The sequence below is a fragment of the Apis cerana genome, linkage group LG13 (genome assembly GCF_029169275.1).
Source record: "Apis cerana isolate GH-2021 linkage group LG13, AcerK_1.0, whole genome shotgun sequence".
Taxonomy (NCBI): Eukaryota; Metazoa; Arthropoda; class Insecta; order Hymenoptera; family Apidae; genus Apis; species Apis cerana.
In genome coordinates this window covers 9264250-9284699 of record NC_083864.1, presented here as the reverse complement: position 1 = coordinate 9284699, position 20450 = coordinate 9264250, and the positions used below count along the sequence as shown (strand labels likewise).

The 20450-nt window shown below is 40.5% G+C and overlaps 1 protein-coding gene across 4 annotated transcripts in view; it reads left to right on the top strand.

The window, feature by feature from the left end:
• The window catches only part of LOC108003973 (uncharacterized), a 272622-nt gene that overhangs the window by 101521 nt on the left and 150651 nt on the right, over window positions 1-20450 (top strand). The window contains exon 1 of one of the 4 annotated variants that reach the window (XM_062084095.1): window positions 7433-9372. The exons of the other annotated variants lie outside the window; for them this stretch is intronic. Coding sequence (XP_061940079.1) covers window positions 9318-9372 — 55 coding nt within the window. The 5' untranslated portion in view covers window positions 7433-9317. Of the gene's footprint in view, window positions 1-7432; window positions 9373-20450 lie in introns of those variants that run through there. 4 annotated transcript variants of the gene reach the window in all.

The following is a 20450-nucleotide window of genomic DNA, read 5'->3' as shown; positions in this document are numbered from 1 at the left end:
AGGCTCAACGTGCACGAGGCTCCACGAGAGCGCTGTTAATCCTTCGAAAGATAAGCGCGAAACGAGAGGAGGTTAGGTTGTTCGGCGAGGAAATATACGGTTCGATCAAAATGAGATTGTAATTAACGTGTTTGCATGCACCAAGCTTTTCTTGGCCCCTAGTTGATAAAAGGTTATGCCGTTTTTCTCCCCTGGCTTCTTTTCCCCTTTTAATTAACGTTACCGGTGAAAAATCGACGAGGCTGTTTCGAGGTTATGTTTGATGTTACAGTTCAGGTATGCGTGGTGAAGGATGTAATTAATGACCGTCGAGTTTTAGTGTGAAACGTGTTTATTAATCGTCTCGTTTATCGAGCTCGTGTCGGATAATAAAATAAAATTGCCGAGGAAATCGAACTTTTTTCTTTTTCCTTTTTGCCACGACTATCCTCGGGGGAAACGTCCGATTCGACAGTTTTTATCGAGTTTCCTTCTTCCCCAATTTTTGATATTTGTATTTCGAATGCTTTTACGCTTCTTGCGATAATTATTCGTGAGAAAAATTTTTACTTTTATTCTTTTATTCTTTTTTTGTGTGATCTTAATCGACATTTTTATACGCTAATTTTTGTGCTTATCTCTGGAGAACAATATCGACACGTTAATACGATTCTCGAAACAACTTCAACCGATGGAGAAATTGACAACAATCTCATATACAAAAACGTTAACACTGGATAAAATACCTTTCATTAAGAATCTTGAAAAGACAGTTAGAAGTAATAACCCGAACTCGAACCGTTATTCAAACGTTCTAGGCAACGTTCCTCCATCGTGTCGAAAGTCATCCGGGACCAAAATCTGGTATCACGATGGGCATCGATGCATCCAGCCTTCTTCATGGCTCATTAAGGCTGTGGATTCGTCGCGTGTTCTCCGCGTACATCATAATAAAAATTCCATAAACCAGATGCCCGTTATCGTTTTTACGCCTTCGAGAATGTAGACGCGAGTCCATTGGCCGTTCCAGAGTCCAACGTTTCTTCTTCCCCTTCCGGTTCGTCGATTGCTCTTTCTCCAACTCTCTCTCTTTCTCTCTCTCTCTTTCGCTTTTTCTATTTTCCTTCTCTTCCTCCTCGTTCTCTTTCTCTCACGCGGGACGCTTTTAAGGCAAATTAAATACGGCGCAACAAATTACGCGGCGAGTCTGGCTCCTCGTAAATCAGGCGGCCAATAAAACGTCCTTCGAAACGGGCTGAAAAATTCGACGGGGTCCATTCGATAGGGCCTCCCATTTGCCGGAAGAGGAGAGGAGAAACTCGCGAGAGGGATTCTCGTGGGACATGGAGATGGTCGCGGAGGAGGGAGAGAAGGGTGTTCTTTTTTTCTTTTCTTTTTTTTTAGTACCGACAGGACGTCTCAATTAAATCTTCGAAATCATCATCGGGCTATCGTCGTCGTGAAGCTGTCGTCGGATCGCCTCGAGCCTCTCTCTCTCTTTTTCTCTCTCTGTTTTCTCGACGAGCGTAAATTTCTTCGGTTAACAGGGCCTTATAGGTATTGGCCACGGGATGTTGCGCGAGAAATATACGAGATGTTGATCCCTGGTATCGTTAAAAATGGGCTCTTATCGGAGAATACGATTCTCTTTCCTCTCGAGGATGGGATACGTTTGTAGAATTGAAGATGATTCCCAATAATTCCTCGTTCGTTACCCGAGATGCGATTGTCAAGTGTATAGAGATCGATGATATGATGGGATGATAACGAGATGATAAGCCTGTTATTAGAATTTTAAGAAACGAATTTGTTAGGATCGTTTATTGGGAAGATTGTTATCGGAGATAGAAACATCGAATCTATATCCGCTAAACAGAAGTCAAGTAAGAAGTTGCTGAAGGTGATATAGAAGTATGATGAGAGGGAAAAGTTACTTGCTACGCAGAATTGAAACACGATCATTTCTAATATCACTCGAAGCGAGAATGGTTCTTTTGCCTTAGCTTTTCGAAGCCGGTCTCGGTTTGTTTAGATCTGAACGCTCCATCACACACTCGATGGATTATAGTGTTTCAGAACGCGGCAATTTTCGCCGGGAAATACGATGATCGGCTCCGAGAGCATGAATTAGGATTGATTCTTCTCTCGAACGATCTTCCACGCAAGGATATTCGAGGAAAAGAGATGTTGTTATCGGATTCAATTTAATTTCTTTCTTTTTATTTTTCTTTCTAACTTTAAACTTAAAAATCAATCTTGAAACTTGAGATGCTTTCAGATTTGTGAAAATTTTATTATACGTGTTACCCAATAAACTCTCTCGCAACAGTCTAAATTAAATTATCAACATTTTCAACATTTTCAAATCTTCGCAACCTAACATATTGGAGGGAAGGGAAGAGGGAAGGAAGAAAAAAAAAAGAAAGGAGAAAGAAACCTCCTAATAATAATAATAATAATAATAATAAAAGAGATCCAGTTCGATCCACGGATGGTTGGAACGGTTACAAAAGGCAGCAGCTCGTTATCAGCCGATCCCATCTTATCAGGCTGAACCGGCACAGCCGATAAATCATCCGAGTCCTTGGCGGGGCACCTTTAATTACCGGCCGTGGATCGAGGGAAAAAAATATGAAGACGTAATACGTTATCCAGCTGCCTCTCTTCGTGCCTACCGGTAGATAGGGAGGCCGGTCCAGTTGATGCCGAGAGGCGTTGCTCATAAATAATGAACACGTATTCATGAACGCCACTGGTTACTTCGGACCCCGAAGATGAGCTATGGGGGCTAGGCCGCGGCTTCCAGTAACACGGGACGACTTTAACGCGTCGATTTCGAGCCGATCGTCTTCCGTTCGCCCTCTCCTTTCTCTCGATCCTCGTTCCACCGCGAGGGTGCGACGAGAGCGAGCGGAGGTTGCCCGTGGCAGAAGCGAGGTTAGGTTAGACGCGGCGTTACATTGCATCGAGTTGCAAACTCGGGCGATCGAGTTTGTAGCCATGATACGAAGCGAGGCGAGTTTAAGAAGTTTCGTTGCGAAGTTTAACGTTTCGCGAGGCTCTTTCTTACTTCTTCTTTTTTTTTTTTTTGATTGTTCGAGGCGGGGAAATCGGAATGCAACGTGCGAGTTTGGGAAGAGAATAACGAATATTTTGAAATATTGGTAAGATAATTTTTAGTTTGATTAATTTAAATAATCGGTTTGATTTAGAATTGGAATAAAGTGGACAATTTTATTGGCATGTTAGCTAGATTTAGAGGTTATGATGAGATAGGGTATGATAGTACTTAGATAAGTTGGAATTCATTGATATCAAATTCATTAAATTGCAGATAAATAAGAAAGGTTAGATTAAAAAATTAATTATCATTAGATAGAAATAAATTTTCTACCGTATATAATAAAAACGAAAAATATCTTCATTTGCCTAATGGAATTTTATTTCCATTTACTTAACTTAAGCCTATGGAACGTGTTAAGATTTTGTAAAAATTATTAATGTTGTACGGTTAAATACATAAAAGCGATATTACAGAAAATACTTACAGGATAAGATATTAAAATTTTATATCAGAAGGGAGAAAAATAAAAAAACGTGCAAAATGTAGATATCTGTTTAAACGATCTTCTTGATAAAATAAACTTCAGAATATCTCGTCTAGCTGGAAATCTCGAGATAATTTCTGTTTTCGATGTTACAGTATAAGCTTTCACGGCAAGTTATGGTTAATCAGAATTTTATTAATTCAAAAAAAAAAAAAAAAAAAAAGAAAAGAAAAGATAAAACGAGAGCACTGGCGGGAAATATTCTCATAAAACCTCTTAATAATTTTGAAAAAAATTTTAATAGATACTGAGATCTTGAATATGACGAAGTAGAAATATTTTAATCGAGGCGAATAAAAAGTATTTAACTTCTTAAAGCAAAGGAAACCTCATATATTTTTAACGTAAAGTATAAAATGTTGAGAAGATAGGATATATATTGCTTATCAAGTTTCTTGACAGTTCTAATTTCCGGAAGAATTGAACTGACTTAACAGGTTATTACTTACTTAATGAGAAGAAGTTTTAATTGAGAAGAAATCGAAGGAAAGAAAGGAATAAAAGATTGGATCAATATTTTTTAAATAACGAAAATGCATTTTAACGAATTTATATTATAATATATTCTACGTAATTCCAATTCAATGTTAAATTAGATCTATTCTTCAGAATTTCGATGAAAGTATTGAGTGTTTTGATCGGAACCATATTCACTGGAAAGAAAAGAAAATAGAAAGATAATTGTTTAAACGCTGAAAGCAATGAAAAATGCAATAAAATGGCGCTTTGATCACAAATCAAATATTACTTAGAAAGTATCCCCTGCTATTTCCTACGCTTTCTACTAATTTTATATCGAAACGAAAAGCTCCGATCCAAGATTATCATTGGAATCGAAGAGCTGTAGGCATTTTGTATCTAAAATCGTATCTATCTTAAAATCGAAGTGTTTTACGATTTTAAGATATTTTAAAGATATTCTAAATTATATACTTTCTAAATATTTAGAAAGCAACTATCTAAATCAATTCGCTCAAATTTTCATGTTGATCTCAAAACAAATGACAATCTTTCCTAGTTTCCCCTAAGATTTTCCCCTAGATTTTCTTGACCACGTAATTTTATATTCTCTGTCTCAATATGAAATATAACAATATTAATAAAATATTAATCCGATCCCAGTTAATCGAATTAATATTGATAAAATATGTATAACTGTTAACAACCGTATAACTGTTAACAACCTTAATAACTTATAACCTATAACAACAACACTATATCATAAAAATTCGAAAACGCGAAAAAAATAAAGTTCATCGATCGTCCGACTCGCTTCAATTTTTTCAATTTCAAAAAAAAAAAGAAAAAAAATACTCCGTCCCACGTTCATAGTCCGTCAAGAGAAGAGCTCGATCCACGATCGAGATTCAGTACACTTTAATCGCATCTCGCGTTAGCCATCAGCCTCCCCTTGAACAGCAGCACCGAGTTTCGATTGACGCTAATCTCTGGTATCGACGGTGCCCGGTGCGATTACTACATCGTCGCGGGACAAGCATGCAGGGACGGGCATTGGACGGGCCCCGTTTAATCGCGGCTCCGGGCCGCGAAAGAGAAAATGGCCGAGGTGGTAATGGCTAGCTCCGGAAGCTGGCCGATCGGTTCCAGATAGGAGGGGCGGCGGGGTGGAGAGGAAGGGAACGAAGGGACCGAAGCGTTTGTAGCGCACACTCTCGCCTCGCTCCTCGCGTGGACGACGCGTCGATGAAGGGGAAGGCGAGAGCGAGCTCGTCGCGTTCCCTCGAATAATCTCGAAGCGAGCGGATATCTAAACGAGGACCTTGAAGCGAGCCCGCGGGCGATGCACGCGTACATATGTACGCTCGCTTCGAAGCGGACGTATGGAAGTCGAGTGGCTCGCCGAGTGATATATATCGGCCGCGATATATCGCTCTCCCGATGCCATGACTCGATCTTCGGCCGCTACGGATAGAGAGAGAGAGAGAGAAAGAGAGATGCGAGTCGGGAAGAGGTGGAGGCCTCTCCTCCGCCACGCACTCTCGTTGCAAACAACAACGCGCCACCACGCCCTCGTGAAACAATGTGATGGTTAACCTAACAAGCTCTCATCCGTGCTCGAGCGTGCTGCTCCTACCACCCTACCGTGCACGGTTGCGGAGACGAGGTTAGGTCGCCACGCGGAGAGACGCCTAGGGCAACACTTCCAGGACATTGGCGATATTCCGCGGCGATAACGATGTTGCGACGTATGCGAGTCAATACGTGGTGGGATCGCGGGGTTATGGTTAAACGAGGAGTTTCCAGTGCAAGGAGTTTCGTTAGAGAGTTTTGCTTCGATCTTCCTTTTTCTTTGATGTTGCGCTGCTGATGGGATTCGTTATGAGGTTAGGTGGAGGAAGATGGAAGAGGAGGAAGTGTAAAGGTGGCGTGTAGGATATATTATACGTTGATCTTGAATTTTCATTGGTCAAAAATTAGTGTTAGTTGAAATTATATTAATCGAGGGTAAAATTAAAAATTAAAAATATTTAAGTTAAAAAAGAGGAAGGAAGGAAACAAGGTTTTAACTTGGAGGAATAATAAATTCCATTGGACATAAAATATCTCATTTTTCTTTCTCGGGTGATAAAACGAATCGCTTGACAGGCGAAGCCTATCCTATCGTATAACAATTTCTAAAAACAGTTGAATCGGTGATCGTCACGTTTGAAGGTACACGCAATTGTTCTGAAACCGCATCCATATCCGCTCGGGGATGGAACAAGGCATTCTTGTCTCGTTTTATCGATATACTGTCCACCTAGACGAAACGTAACTCCGTACAGCTAGAGACGTAAAGAAAGACGTAGTTAGACAGCGTACGACGTTCCCGGACGACGAGTCGGGAGACAATCTGCCATCGGGTTTGTAACCGTGGATCGGTGGAAACGCCTGGAATTCAATACCCTTCTGTTCCTTCGCTGGATCCAAATATGGAACTCGGCAACGACCTTTGTAGGAAGCCATAGTCGGCACACGAGAAACACGAAAGTACCGCGTCTGCCTTTTGTCCGAACATCGATGAAATCTAAATGAACGAATCACTTTTCTTTTTTATTTTTTCATTTTTAATCTCTTTCATCATTGTACCCTTCTTCTTTTGTATTACCACAAGTTTGAATTTTCATCAAAGCATAGGTCCCCTCGAAAATTCTCGAAGCCTCAAAAAAAAAAACAAAAAGAGAAAACAAAATATTTACCCAATTCTCAAGCTTCTCTCCCAAATCAAAACACTCTCCAAACCGAATCACGTTTCATCGTCGTCGTCATCATCATTATCATCATCATCATCATCATCATCATCATCATCATTCTCATCATCCTCATCCTCGCCGCTCAAACATCACGCCCGAAAGAAAAACCCAATTCATCAGAGCTCGAAAAAATACCCATTCCCATCGAGCCAAATCGAATCGCATCATTTTCGTCTCATCATCGCCGCGTCCCGGACGAGGGAAACGAGCTGTTCCCCTCGAAAGCGACGAAAGGACGAACGTACCCATGCCGAAACGACAGGTTACTTCCTCGAGAGGCGAAGGTGCGCGCACCACCTTCGTTCTCGAGGTCCTCTGTTCGATTCCTACTCCTCCAGGTTCGCTGATATCATCCTACCCACAGCGATCACCACCACCGTCGCCTCGCTCCGCGTACCACCACCACCGGTTACCTTTTGTCCACCACCACTTGGCCCGGCTACCACCTCCTTGTTCGCAGGCAGCGCGGGGCACCTCGCCATGTGACTGATTCCCCTTCTCCGCAGGTTGACGAGCGGTGGGCCTGCCTACCTGCCGCCCGTTGCCCCGCTCCCATTACGACGCGGACTCTCGCGGCAGGTGCACCAACCTAAGTGCCACTCCGCTTACCTGTGTGTCGTGCCTACCAAGCCAGCGTGTCCGGTGGTCAGGTTCTTCCCTCTCTTTCTCTCTCCCTCCCTCTCCCTTTCTCTTTCTCTCTCTTTCCTTCTCTTTCTCTCTTTCCTCTCTTTCCTCTCTCTCTCTCTCTTTCTCTCTCTCTCTTTCTCTCTCCCTCTCTTTCTCTCTCTCACCCTTTCTCTCCCGCGTGTGTCTCCTCTTTCTCACCCCCTACCAAGCTTCGTCCTTCTCCCTCTGTCTTCCTCTGTCCCCTTCGACGTCGCCTCACGCAGCAGTGCGGTGTTGTAGTGTCGTGTCATCCTGCGCTACGTCAACGATCCTCCCGAACGTGTGTCGAGGCAACGATCGATCGATCGCGTATCCTCTCTTTGACTGTCCGTCGCTACCTGGCGCGCCCGTATATAAAATATCTTCCCTCAGCAATATATACCCTCCGCCACGAGAAGTTCTAGTTTCGTCCTTAGTGCGCCTTATCCTCTGCTTGGGAAACGTACTCGGCCGTTTTTCTCGCCACCTCCGCCTTGTACTTGGTTGCGGTTGAGACACGTTGTTACCGTCGTGTGGTGGCTGTTCGTTCGTCCCGTTCGCGCTCAAGTCTCGGAGAAAGGAAGAAGGGAACGGAACTTGAGAAAAAGAAAGGAAAGAAAGGGAAAAAGAAAAAAAAAGAGGAAAAAGAAGAGAAAAGGAAAGGTGGTTGGAAAGGAAGATCTCGTTTCACGGAGGCTCGGACTCGAGGTTTCCGCGTGTGTAAACAATCGTGTGGAAACAACTATCGGGCGAAGGCGAGGAGGAGCAGAGCGCGTATTCGAGAGGTGTTCGCCACGCGACAGCATAGACCAGTTGGCCGCCGCGTCAGTCGAGGATCGGACGACGATCGTCGACGATCGCCGCGCCGAGTTTCTCAGAGTTTTTTTTTTTTACCGTCGCGATCGTCGCGAGTGCCAGTGCCACAGTTTGGGTATCAAACTCCTCCGTCCACGAGGATCAGTGACGACGCACGAGGAAGCACTACGAGACCCTGGCTCTGGTCGACGAGACCCAGCAAGGAGAGACACCCGGTGAACGTGTCAAAACGTCCGCCGCCGCGACTCCTCCATTGACATTTCCGTGACATTTAGTGCGCGACTGCGCGCCAGCCTTGCGATTCGAGGCGACGAACCTCGTCTTTTTCGTCGTAACACGCGTCACCAGAAACGGAGAGAGAGAGAAAGAGAGAGAGAGAGAGAAAGAAAGATCCTTGGACACGGTCTGGAGCCCACACAGTGTTCGGAAAAGTCGCCAGATTGAACAGTTACGTTACGCTTCTTCTTTTTTTTTTTTTTTAACGTAATAATCTCACACTCCTCGATGACGAATCCTCTTCCGTGCTTTATTATCGACACGCGTGTCTTATCCGTGCTTATTGTTATCCGCCGTTTGGAACCGGCCACCGGACGCGTGACTCGTCGATAAAGGAAGAGAAAAGGAAAAAGAAAGAAAACGAAAAAATAAACGCCTCTCGATCATCTTTTTTCGCGCTCTCACCACCTGGTCGAGAGAGTGATCGTTGTTCTCATGATCGCTTGCTCGCGAGCCGTGCGTTCGCGCGTGATCAAGATCTGACGTTCAACAGGTGGTTCGGTATATTGTATCGCGGTTTTGGTGGACGAGTTGGGGATAGGTGGTTGGTTCACCGATCGAGCTGTATACACAGAAGGTATACAGGAAGGTTTGTGAAGAAGGTTTCGTTCGACCGGAGGGAGTCGAGGGGGTTGATTGTTCGCCGGAAGGGAAGTTGGCCGGGTTCCGAATCAAACTGGACATACTCACCGCCACGTCGGGACGTACGGAGTGGAGATGTCCGCGGGTCGCTGAGAGAATGAGGGAGCTGGACACCGAGAGCCCTGTTGTCTGGCCGGCCTGGTGTTACACTGGTGAGTCGATTGTTGAACATTTCTTCTTGGCTACGAAAGAATTCTTTCTTGGGGGGAATTCGATAGTGGTGTGCGTTTTTTGGGAATATTTGTGAAGTGTAGGTAATCGAAGTTTTTTGTTTTTCGTTTTTTTTTGTAGTTTATTTTCGAATTTTTGTTAAAGAAACGAAGAAGAAGAAAAAGTTGTTGCGAAGTTTTGAAATTTTTGATCGGTGGATTTTTTGAATCATTTGAGTGTGTTTGTAGAAAATATTTAGGAAGAGGAAAAGAATGTTTTAAATTTTACTAAATTAAAGTTCGTGAATCTGGTAGAAATTTCTGTCTCGAACCGACTCCCTTTGAAATTATTGAACCGATAAAATGCAGGAAAGCGCATTTTTTAAATATCTTTAGATATGATCTATTGTGTCGTTTGACCTTTCGTCTGTAAGAAACGAGTAATTATTCGAAACGTGTATAATTTCTTTTTATAAGAATATTCACCTTGAACCCAACTCGTAAAAATATTTAAAGAGAGAAAAAGTTATGGAATTAATCGTTTCGATGTTAAGTCTTTAATCGATCGATCTCTCGTTAACGAGAAATGAATAACATTTTGAAAAATCGTAGGATCGTTCTCTAATTTTAAAATAAAATATCCGAAAAAGGAAAATAGTTGTTCACTTTAATGAAGCGAAATAATAAATAAAATTAATTTTTCTATAGATAATTAACAACTCTTTTAAATCGAGACGGAATCTCACGATATTTGTAATTTTATTAGGAAATATTAATAAAACGGGGAACATTATTGTTTTTCTTTTTATGTCTACTTGAATAAATTATCTTGATTATTTTTCGAGATCGAGTCATACAAATGTACGTAATAATACTAGGCATAAATTCTACGAAAAGAATATTCGCAATTGTTGACAGTTTTTAACGATAACTTTAAAAAATCTCTATTCCTCGGAACATTGTTGATGTTTTTTTTCTTTCGACACATCTGTTCGATATATTTGGACACTATATCATTTGCAAACGTTGTCAACTAAACGTCTTACGTCCAAAATATTTATCCTGCTGTCGTTGCCATTCATCGTTGCCATTCCATTCAGCTAACACTTTCCATAGATTACGATAATTGTCCAACGTGATAACGAGTGGTATAATAGTCGCAATTTGCGTATATCGTTGTTCAAAAATTTCCAAGCATAAATAGCTCTTTCTAATCACAAATGCAAATATGCAAATATGCATCGTGTCCCATTATTATTGTACGATATTTATTTTTATTTTATAACTTTTTTTTTCCTTAACATCCATGATTTTCAATTTATTTTTCGATAAAAAACGAATTACAACTTTTGACCGATCGAAGCAATCGCTTCTTCCAAAAGAAAGAATACAATTTAATTAACTGCATATAATAAAAATAAAACTTTTCACGATATCTCGTGATGAATGTTTCTAAAATTATAATAAAATTAAATATATTTAAATATATTCGTATCTTTTTTTTTTTTTTCTAAATTTCCTATGAACAATGAAATAATTTTTCGCGGAGAAAACACATCGATTTCTTCGAAATTAGCGATAAGTACGATAATAATTTCTCTGCGTCACAATTATTCAGATAATGGCGAAATATTGTTTCGAGGTCATGAATCGTTCTCTCATGGTCGGCGTTCACTGGTCTAATCAGCGGTACGTGTTGATAGCGGACAAAATTCTATCGAGCTTGTTGTAATAGGATGCCATTCGCGGTGACGAGTTGCGGGAAGTTATGAAACACGTGTACACAGCCGAAGTAGACGGTTACTCTTCGTTGCTGGAATTCGTACGCTCGATGTATGTATTCTGCCGACTGTTCACAAATTCAATTGTGACGTACGTGGGGGAACAAACACGGCTCGTCGATAAGAAATCTCGAATTATGTTTCGAGATATTGTATTCGAATATTGCGTAATATTGAGCGATAACGATATTCGCCGATTCTTCGATGAATAATACCACGAAGTGAAGTTGATAGACCGAAAATTGAAAATTCGAATCTGGTGTGTCGAAGCATCTCTGGTAAAAACGTAATTTTTTTTTTTTAAAATATCCTTCCAACTCGGAGAACATGATCTCGTTTACGTGTGTAAATGTTGATCGCTTCTCGATCGTTACATATACACTTAATCTTAATCTTCTCTTCATTACCTCTCGTTCACCATAATCAATTTCACGAAGTAATCTAAACGCATCATTTTCAAGAAGAAGTTCCAAAACTCGAAAAAATTTCTTCCTCTTCATTATCTCCCATTCACTATAATCAATTTCCTCGGAATAATCTAAACGCACCATTTTAAAGAAGAAATTCCAAAACTCGAAAAAGTTTCTTCCTCGAAAATCCTTCCAATATTTCTCCACTTCCCTAAACAAACCAGCCGGTTTAATCCCCCTCCCAGGGAATTCCATTTACACTCCTCCCTGAACACGCGTTTTATCTTCGCCCTATCACCGATGGAAGTTCACCCAAAAACGGTGGACGAGCCGGACGATATTTTCGGTGCCCTTACGCCATAAAACGGCCCCCCCTTCCTAAGCATCTTAAAAGGGTGTCTCGAGAGAAAAAGAGAGCGAGAGTAACGAGGGGAAGGAGTGAATGGAAGATGGAGAAGTCGGGGGGGGAACTAATGTCGAAGTGTGTAATTACGGTTCTCGATCTTGACAATTAGGAGGCAGTGGAAGCTGTCGGTAGCGAATAGGCTGCCACTTAGCTGCCGAAATTCCCAACAGCCTTATCTTGGCGAATCGGGCTCGGTTATTCGTCGGGCTCTTCTAATTAAGAGGGGCTCCGCTGATTTTTTTTTTCTTCTTCTTCCCTACGAAACGAAATTGCTCCCCGGACGACTATTCTATAGACATTTCGACGACGTTTTGTCGCGAAATTGCCTAATTTCCTTTTTTTCTTCTTTTTCTTCTCTTTTCTTTTCCCCAAAAGAGGCTGTTTTCGGTGACGCTTTGTTTCTTTCAAATGTCAAATGATATCGCTTTTCGTTCGAGTGTAGTGTTTTAAAGTGTGTATAGAGAAAGATTAAAAAGGTATTTGTGGTTCTTCAAGATCTCATTCGATTTTTTTCAAAAGTTTAAGATATTCATGCATGGTATAATGATGTAGGTATCTTATCATTTATTGTATTTTTATTTTTTTTTCTCTCTTTGCGAAATTATTTCATTAACAAATGTAATTACTATGCATAGTTTTTCTTTTGAAATGAAATCACGTTATTTCAGTTATTAGTTATTAATTTATGATAATCTATATTTTAGTATTTTGTGCAATCTTCGTATATTATTATTTTCGTTCAATTATAAGTAGTGATTATCTTTTTTTACGAGAGAAAAATATTTTTCTCGGTATAGTTTTATATTTAGTAAAAAATATGATAAAAACTGCTACACAATACGAATGATCGTAATTTTTCGAGAAACTTAACTGCAATATGGTATCAACATCGGTAAACAATTTCAAAATTTTACCGAAATAAAAAACTTCTAGAAATGTAATCACAATTCAATTCTCAAATCTACACTCGAATCTACTAAAACTTCGAATAGAAAATTTAAAAGAAGCAGCCTTTGAAACATCAACGCCATCTGTGCAACGTCTCAAATCGTCTCTTCGTTAATTCCAAATCACTCAATTTCCAAATCACTCGAAATTCTGACGTTGATAATTCGTCTCAGAATTGAAACTACTCACGGTTCAAACACACTTCTCCACTCTTCACGAGAAAGATCCGATTCACCATGGATCGACACTGGTCCAACTGGCGATGTATCGAAGATGATGATGATGATGATGATGATGATGATGATGGAACGTGTTGTCATTTGCATGTGGCCCACGTGTCGCGGGTCCCGTTCCTCGCGGTGCGCGCCACAATGGCGGCGGCAATCAAACGCTTTTTCACAGGGAATACATTATCTTTCGACCAGTTGATGCTTCCTTCCAGTTAACCAGCGCAAATTGTGATTTGGCGACAGCCGAGACCACGCGGAACGAATCCGCGAGATTCGATGTAACGGCGAGGTAATGGCGTATGCACGAGCCAGCTTGGCCGCTAATGGGATTAATGCTCGTTCTGGACGATTATGTGTAAATATGGACACCGTTTCTCGGTTTATGGTCGTTGCGATTAGCGACCTTTTGGAAAACGGGGACGGAAAGGGAAAAGTTTTAACTCGATCTGATGGAAATTTGACGAAGAATCAGTAGGAATTTTTTCTTCTTTTTCTTTCTTTTTTGTATCTCGATTCAAAGTTTTTTAAAGTGTAGAAATTTAAATTTCTACGCTTTGTATGTTCTATGCAAATTAATATTTTGGCGAATATAATTATGGAGGAGTGGGAATGAGACTGAATTGAAATTTGTTTCGTTCGTTTCGAGATGAATGTTTTTACGTATCGTGTCTGTTCCGTATATTTTTACATGTTTAAATTCTTCGTGAATACAGAAGAAGGTCTTCCGTCTATTTATTTGTGTCTCTGACAGTATTTAAGATAATACATTTTCATCATTGATACAGAGAATATATATATATATAGTACAAAATATATTTGAAAAATATGGAATTAAGATCGAAAGTGAATAGTTGATTGAGAAACGAAAAATTAACTAAATTTTCCATCCATAATTTAACGAAATATTTACAATTAATGTTACAAAGATATATTTCCTATATACTTTTTAAAAATAGTCTTTACACAATCTTCGTGACAAACGCGTTTCAGCATGAGCAAAAAAAAAAGTAATTAAAATTAAATAATGTCTACATTCATACTCAAACGAGCTGATAAACATAGAACTGTTTTAACCTTTAGCACAATGTGTCCAATTGTGCGTTACATCGAGTTCAAAATGTACTGGAACACTCTGTACTGAAGGAACGATCCACCAGTTATCGGTACGAGTGCAATTTCCTGTGGTCACGGATCGGTTATCTTATCACAACTGTCGGTCGGTGAAATTGTCAGGGAATTTTTGCAACCTTCTAAACAAAGAAAACGAACAACTTGCAATGTTCGTTTCGATAGCCAATGGCACCGATTTTGCAATCGTCTCTCGTCGATTTTAATGATCGACGATGCTAAAGAGATAATCGACAACAGATGAAAATACGGCTCGTGCATTTTTATTACGTAAAAACCAATCTCGAATGGGAAATTTTGAATTATAATCGTGCATTTAAGCAATTTTCGTATTCGATGTTCGAGGGTGAAATTGCTTTTGTGGTTTGTTACGACGACTGTGGTTATGTTTTCTATGTAAGTAATGGTATTTAATCGTTTGTAACGAATCAAAGAAGTTTTTTGAACAATTAAAATATACAGTTTAACTTTTTAAGAAGCTGCATGCCTCCTGTTGCTCGAAATATTCTTTCAATCCTCTTCTTTTTTTAGTTATTCAATGGGATATTAGGTTTTAGAAAATAGCATCGAATGTTCAATTTTTCGAAATTTTCAATAACTTGAAATTATCGTTTCGAAAATGAATTCCACGCTTAAATTTAATACATATAAACTTTTATAAGAATTTGAAACAGACAGCCTATAACTCTTCATCTTTCTACTTCATCTTTCAAAACACGCCAATTTCAAGGAAAAATCTTAATCCCTCCCCTCTCGTATAATCTTTTACAATCTTTTCAAAGTATTTATTATAAAAGAGAGAAAAGTGAAGAAAAATTTTGAATCTTTCGTATAGATTCATGTAATGTCTATGTATTGAACCTCGACCTTCCTTCAAATGATACGAATGGTCGTATTGGCTAATCCTGTCGTACGATTCACCATCGGCAGAGTTAAATATTGGCTGTCGCTCAAAATACTAAAGAGTGCTCGTTGACCAATACCCTCGTTGACCGCCATCGTCGATTGGCATGTTTATGGGCCACAAACCATCCTGCATCGTGCATCCTTGCCTCCCTGAATGAATCGCCGTGCGGATTTTGTTTCATTTTCATTGTTTCTGACTGACAATGAATTACATCGCCCACGTCATTGTTCAACGTGCCATGTCTAAGAGTAGGTTAGTTTTGTAGGTTAGGACCACCAGTGCTGTGTTTCTACATTTTTCTTCCGCTTTCTGGATTTTACTTGAAAGGAATGGAAAGAGTGTTTGAATTTGAAATTTCAGGATTTGTTCGTTTCGTGACCAATTTTAATTTTCTTCAATTCTGTAAATTTTATTCTTTTTGAATTCTTTCTCTACCTTCGTCAATCAGAAGAAATAATAAGTTAGTTTTATTATGCAACTGAAAATATGTTTTGCTTTTTCAAATATTATCGAAATTTCGAGGAATGTAGGTTAACGATTTTCATTAAAAATTCGAAAGTGAATTTTCGACGTTGCTTCTAAAATTGGTATTTCTAATTAATTTTCTTTAATCCTGTAAATTTATGAAATTCTTGAATTCTTTCTCTATCTTGAAATCAGGTAATCATTCAGAATAAATAATAAGTCAATTTTATTATGCAACTCAAAATATATCTTTTTTTTTAAATATTATCCAAACTTCAAGGAGTATAGGTAACCATTCTCATTAAAAATTCGAAAATGAATTCTGCTTCTGAAATTGTCAATCGATGTTTTTGAAAATATATTTCTACTTGAAATTCACAACGAATCCAATAAACGTCAAATTTTTAAACGATCTCTCCCCGAAATGAATGAAAAAACTCTAGTTCAAACTATTGAAAAACCACACTTTCGTTTCTTCCTTTCGCAGCGAAAAATCCTTCCAACCCGCGTTTTGGAATTTCCGGCCGATTGCGCAACCGTTAATCGTGGAAAATCGATTGGTCATCGATTCCTCGAGGAAAACCGATCCGGCCGACGGATAGTTGGAGAGTTAAATTTCCAAACTAGCCACGGACGAGCGTGTCGGCCGGAATGGAACGAGTTTTCCCGTCCTCATCGGGAGAGAGAATGAGAAAAGAGGGGAAGGAAACTCGAATGGATCGACAATGGTTTTCGCCTTTCGTTGTGTGGCCGGCACGAACGGGGCAGAGAGTTTCTAGTCGCGAGTACGATCGCGCCCACGTATCGCCGTCACCTTGTCATGTTTAATTTGTCCGCGATCCGACAACCGGTTGACGTGTGATTCGACGGTTTGTCGCGGGGCACGCGATCGTCGGCAACGATAAACGTCAACATCGGCCGCGATTTCCTCGAGATCGAAGAATGATCGAAGTATTCCTACGAGGGAAGGATCGGTTCTCTCGTTCCTTGGAATCGGGCCGCGTTACGAGGAATTTCCGCGTTGCGATCGGGTGATATGATTTCGTGGAAGGTGGCGTTACGAAGGTGGATTCTTCGTAGTAAGAGATTATGTAATGTGTGTAGAGATGGTGATTTTATTCCATTTTCGTCGAGCTTGCTCTTGCGAAAAATTATGAAAAGAAGTATAACAAGTATCCTTAACGGAATACAATGTGGTCTCTTCTTTTTAAAGGTTTATTTTGAAAGGATCTCGCTACGAAGCGTGTTCCCAAGGGAATTTTCTAAGAGAAACTTTCGAAGTAATATATTACGTATCGAGTTTGTCCAATTATTCTCGTAAAAATCTGTTTTATCGAGTAAATTTCTCGGAATTTTTTTCCGCTCCCCTATTCGACCATCTCTCCCGTGTATCCAATCAGATGGGCGACCGTCGATCAAACGAGAATCCGATTCGATACTATAAACGTAATGAGGCGTAGAGGTGGATCAAGCGAAGAGACACAAACTAGGGGGATAAAGAGGAGGTAGATGTAGAGATGTGATAGAGAGAGAGAGAGGGAGGGATACGAAAGAGGGTCCATGGTATTACACGGTTTAGGCTTCGTGGAAAGGGAGACCCTTCGTGTTCGCAGCCGCGAAATAACGTTGGCGGTTTGTGGTTTTTCATACGTGCAAGAAGTCACAATGGTGAACGAGAGTGATCCCTGTACATGGCGAGCCAAAAGCCTTCTTCTTCTCTTCTTCGCGTAGAAGAAGAGGAATAAGAAGAGAAAAGAAAAAAAAAGAAGAAGACGACGAAGAAGAAGAAGAGGAAGAAGAAGAAGAAGTGGCTTTTGTTCCCACTTCGAACGAACTCTTGGCCTTGTCCGCCACTTTTTCTCGTTTCCTCTGTCTTCCATTTATTTCCTTTTCTACGTAGTTTCGGTTTCTTTTCACCATCGTGCCATCTCCACCCGCTTCCCCTCCCCTGCTTTCTCGCGCCACCGTCTCTTTGTCTCGGAGAAAACGTGATTAGGAATGTTCGCGGAGCAATTTCGAGGTGGCTTCCGTCGTGATGGCGCGCCTATTAGTTTCTCGAACAGCGGGAGACGGGCTTAACGAACTTAAGTCCGCCGTTTTCTCTCTAAGACCTCTCTTCTGCGGGAGCCCCCGCCCTCCTTGAATTACTCGTCGATCGAGCGTTTCCTGCTTCTGTGAAAACAGGTGTTTCTCGATTGCCTTGGAGGAAATACGGCTATCTGGTTCGTCAAAGCTTACGTTCAAGAGCGAACAATACAAGCTTTCCAATGGCAGTGGTTTGGGAGAACATTGATTTTAAACTTTTAATCCAAAACGCTTTTTATTCGAATTTGAATATTGGATTTAAAAGAATTTAATATATGATTGCAAGTTAATTATGTATTTTAATTTTTAAGATTTAATTCAATAAATTCAAAACGAGAATAATTTTGACGAATATTGATAATTGAACGTTGTCCAAGTAAATTGTCGCTTCTGTAAAGTAAAATTATTTATCTCTCGTCTCGTTTCCATTCGTCTTTAACTCGAAACAACAATCTCGAACGAATATTCTTCCTGGTCTCGTAAGGAACGACCATTGCATCCGTGTGCAATTACGCCTCGCCAGATGGCGCGTCCTCCGATTTTTCATCCTAACCTAACAATTTCAATTCGCTTCTTTTATCAAGGTATATATATATATAAGTAGCGTCGACCGTCTTTTCTTTCCATTCCGATCCCTCGTTATCGACACTTTTCTCGACCGGTACAGTACCGGTAGATAATGGCGCCAAAAGGTAGAGCAAAACCTTTTTCCTCGCCTCCTTTATTTTTCACAGGCGGTCGAACCTTTCCCGAAAGATAAACGCGCGCCACGACCGCGTTGAGCCGCGGGAGCCATTCAAACGTTTCCAAGGGGCAATTAAGCGACGTGACTCGCTCGATTCCGCGCCGTGGAAACGTCATCGTCGAGATTAAGGACTCCCTGTCACCTGTCGGAACGACAAGGCGCCACCAACTGTTAGCACGCGCCTCGTGTTTTCCTTTAGAAATTATTCTGGTGGCGAGGATCCTTTTTCTGGATTCGAGAATTGAGTTTTTCCTCTCTCTGAACTTGGATTGAAAGTCTCTTAGGTTAGGTTTAAGCTTGATTAAAGTTTTGAGATAAGATATCGTTACGGGGAATTGGAAGTAGAATTATTCAAACATTGTTCTCCCAATGATTGTTTCAACGCGCGTTTCAACCTAACCTCAAAAAAAATTTCTTAAATGTATCGTCACCTTGAGAATTATAAATTAGAAATCAAATCAAATTGTAGAAATTGCGCAATGCTAAAACCTTAAAAAAAAAACAGTTTTTGAATGGAAGTAACCCGTGATCCAACGTCGTAAAGATCGAAGAAAAATCGCTACTTGGTTTCCTTCGAGGCAAAAAAAGCTCCTCCTCTCCAATAAACATGGAGAATCCACCTCGTCACGGTTAACAAGCTTCTCCCTCGTTCCTAATATTTTCTCGAATGCGATTTCGCTCTTCCGTTCCACGATCGAGTTCAAGCCGCGAAGAATAAGCGGCCGATACCGTTTAACGAGAGGAATAAGATGCGTGAAATGTGTGGTGGCGCGTGGTGGAGATAGCCGGTGGTGCGCGGTGCCGATCTAACGAGCCGTGAACTACACCTCGCGCCCCTATGAAAATGCAAATGACCCGGTCCCCTTCGGTCAGATAACGATTTTTTACGCCGCTGTTCACCGGCTCCAACGATCCAGCCGGGCGAATCTTGGCCGCACCGTGCCCGACCCGCCGGAAGTCAGTCTTAATCAGCGAGTCGAGTCGAGTCGAGTCGAGTCGAGTGGAGTCGAGTCGTGTCGAGTCGTGTCGTGTCGTTGTGCGATCGATCATTGCACGCACCGTTTTTATCGGTCGAGTCTCGTGCGCGGCGAGCAAATCGTACGAGGCGATCGTTATCAGTGATCGAATGCATACGGCTTATGGTATGGTTTTCTAAAGGTGGAAAACTTATGGAAACTTTCTGATAGATCGACGATTAAGTGCGAAATCGTATAGATCTTGCGATAGGTTCGGCGGCGCTTTATTATCGTTTGTTAACAGGTTCTTTTTTTGGAGAAGGGGAAAGGGGGGAGGAGAGAGATTGGAAAGGATGATAAATCGAAGGACGGAGAAAGTTTTGGTAACAAGGGGATTGCGAGTTGTCCTGTTTCATACCGAATCGATTTATTGAATGAAGATTTGTTGTTAACCTAGAATTTTATGTGTATCGTGATGGTGAAATTTTTTTTTGATTTGTGGATTTTTAATTAACTATTTCTCGTCTAGGGAGGTGAATTTTGCTTGTACAGTTGTATGGCAATAAGAGATATAACATAAAAGAATCGTGTAAAATATCACTTGCCAAACTAGTTGAACAATATAGCAGTATTCGAGATATGTATATTTTTGAGGATTAAGGAATATCATTGCTGATGTAAATATTGCACAATATTTTTTATTTAAAGTGATATAAAGTGAAATGTTTAACCACGAAGCAACCTTGGTGGAACTTTTTCCATTCAAAATTATTTGTATTTTGTAGAGTTGCAAATACGCTAGAATGTTGCAGCAATAGAGTAAAGAAGGCTTTGGCAGAAAATGCACATTGAAATGGAAGAAGGTACTTTGCTACACAACGTAAAATGGGAAACCACTCCTTCTTTATTTTATTGCTACTATTTCACGTTCAATGCAAAACATTGAAATTCATCAGAATCTTTTTATGGATTTTCAGCATTATATTCCAAACCTGTTTACTCCAAGCTTACATAAAAACG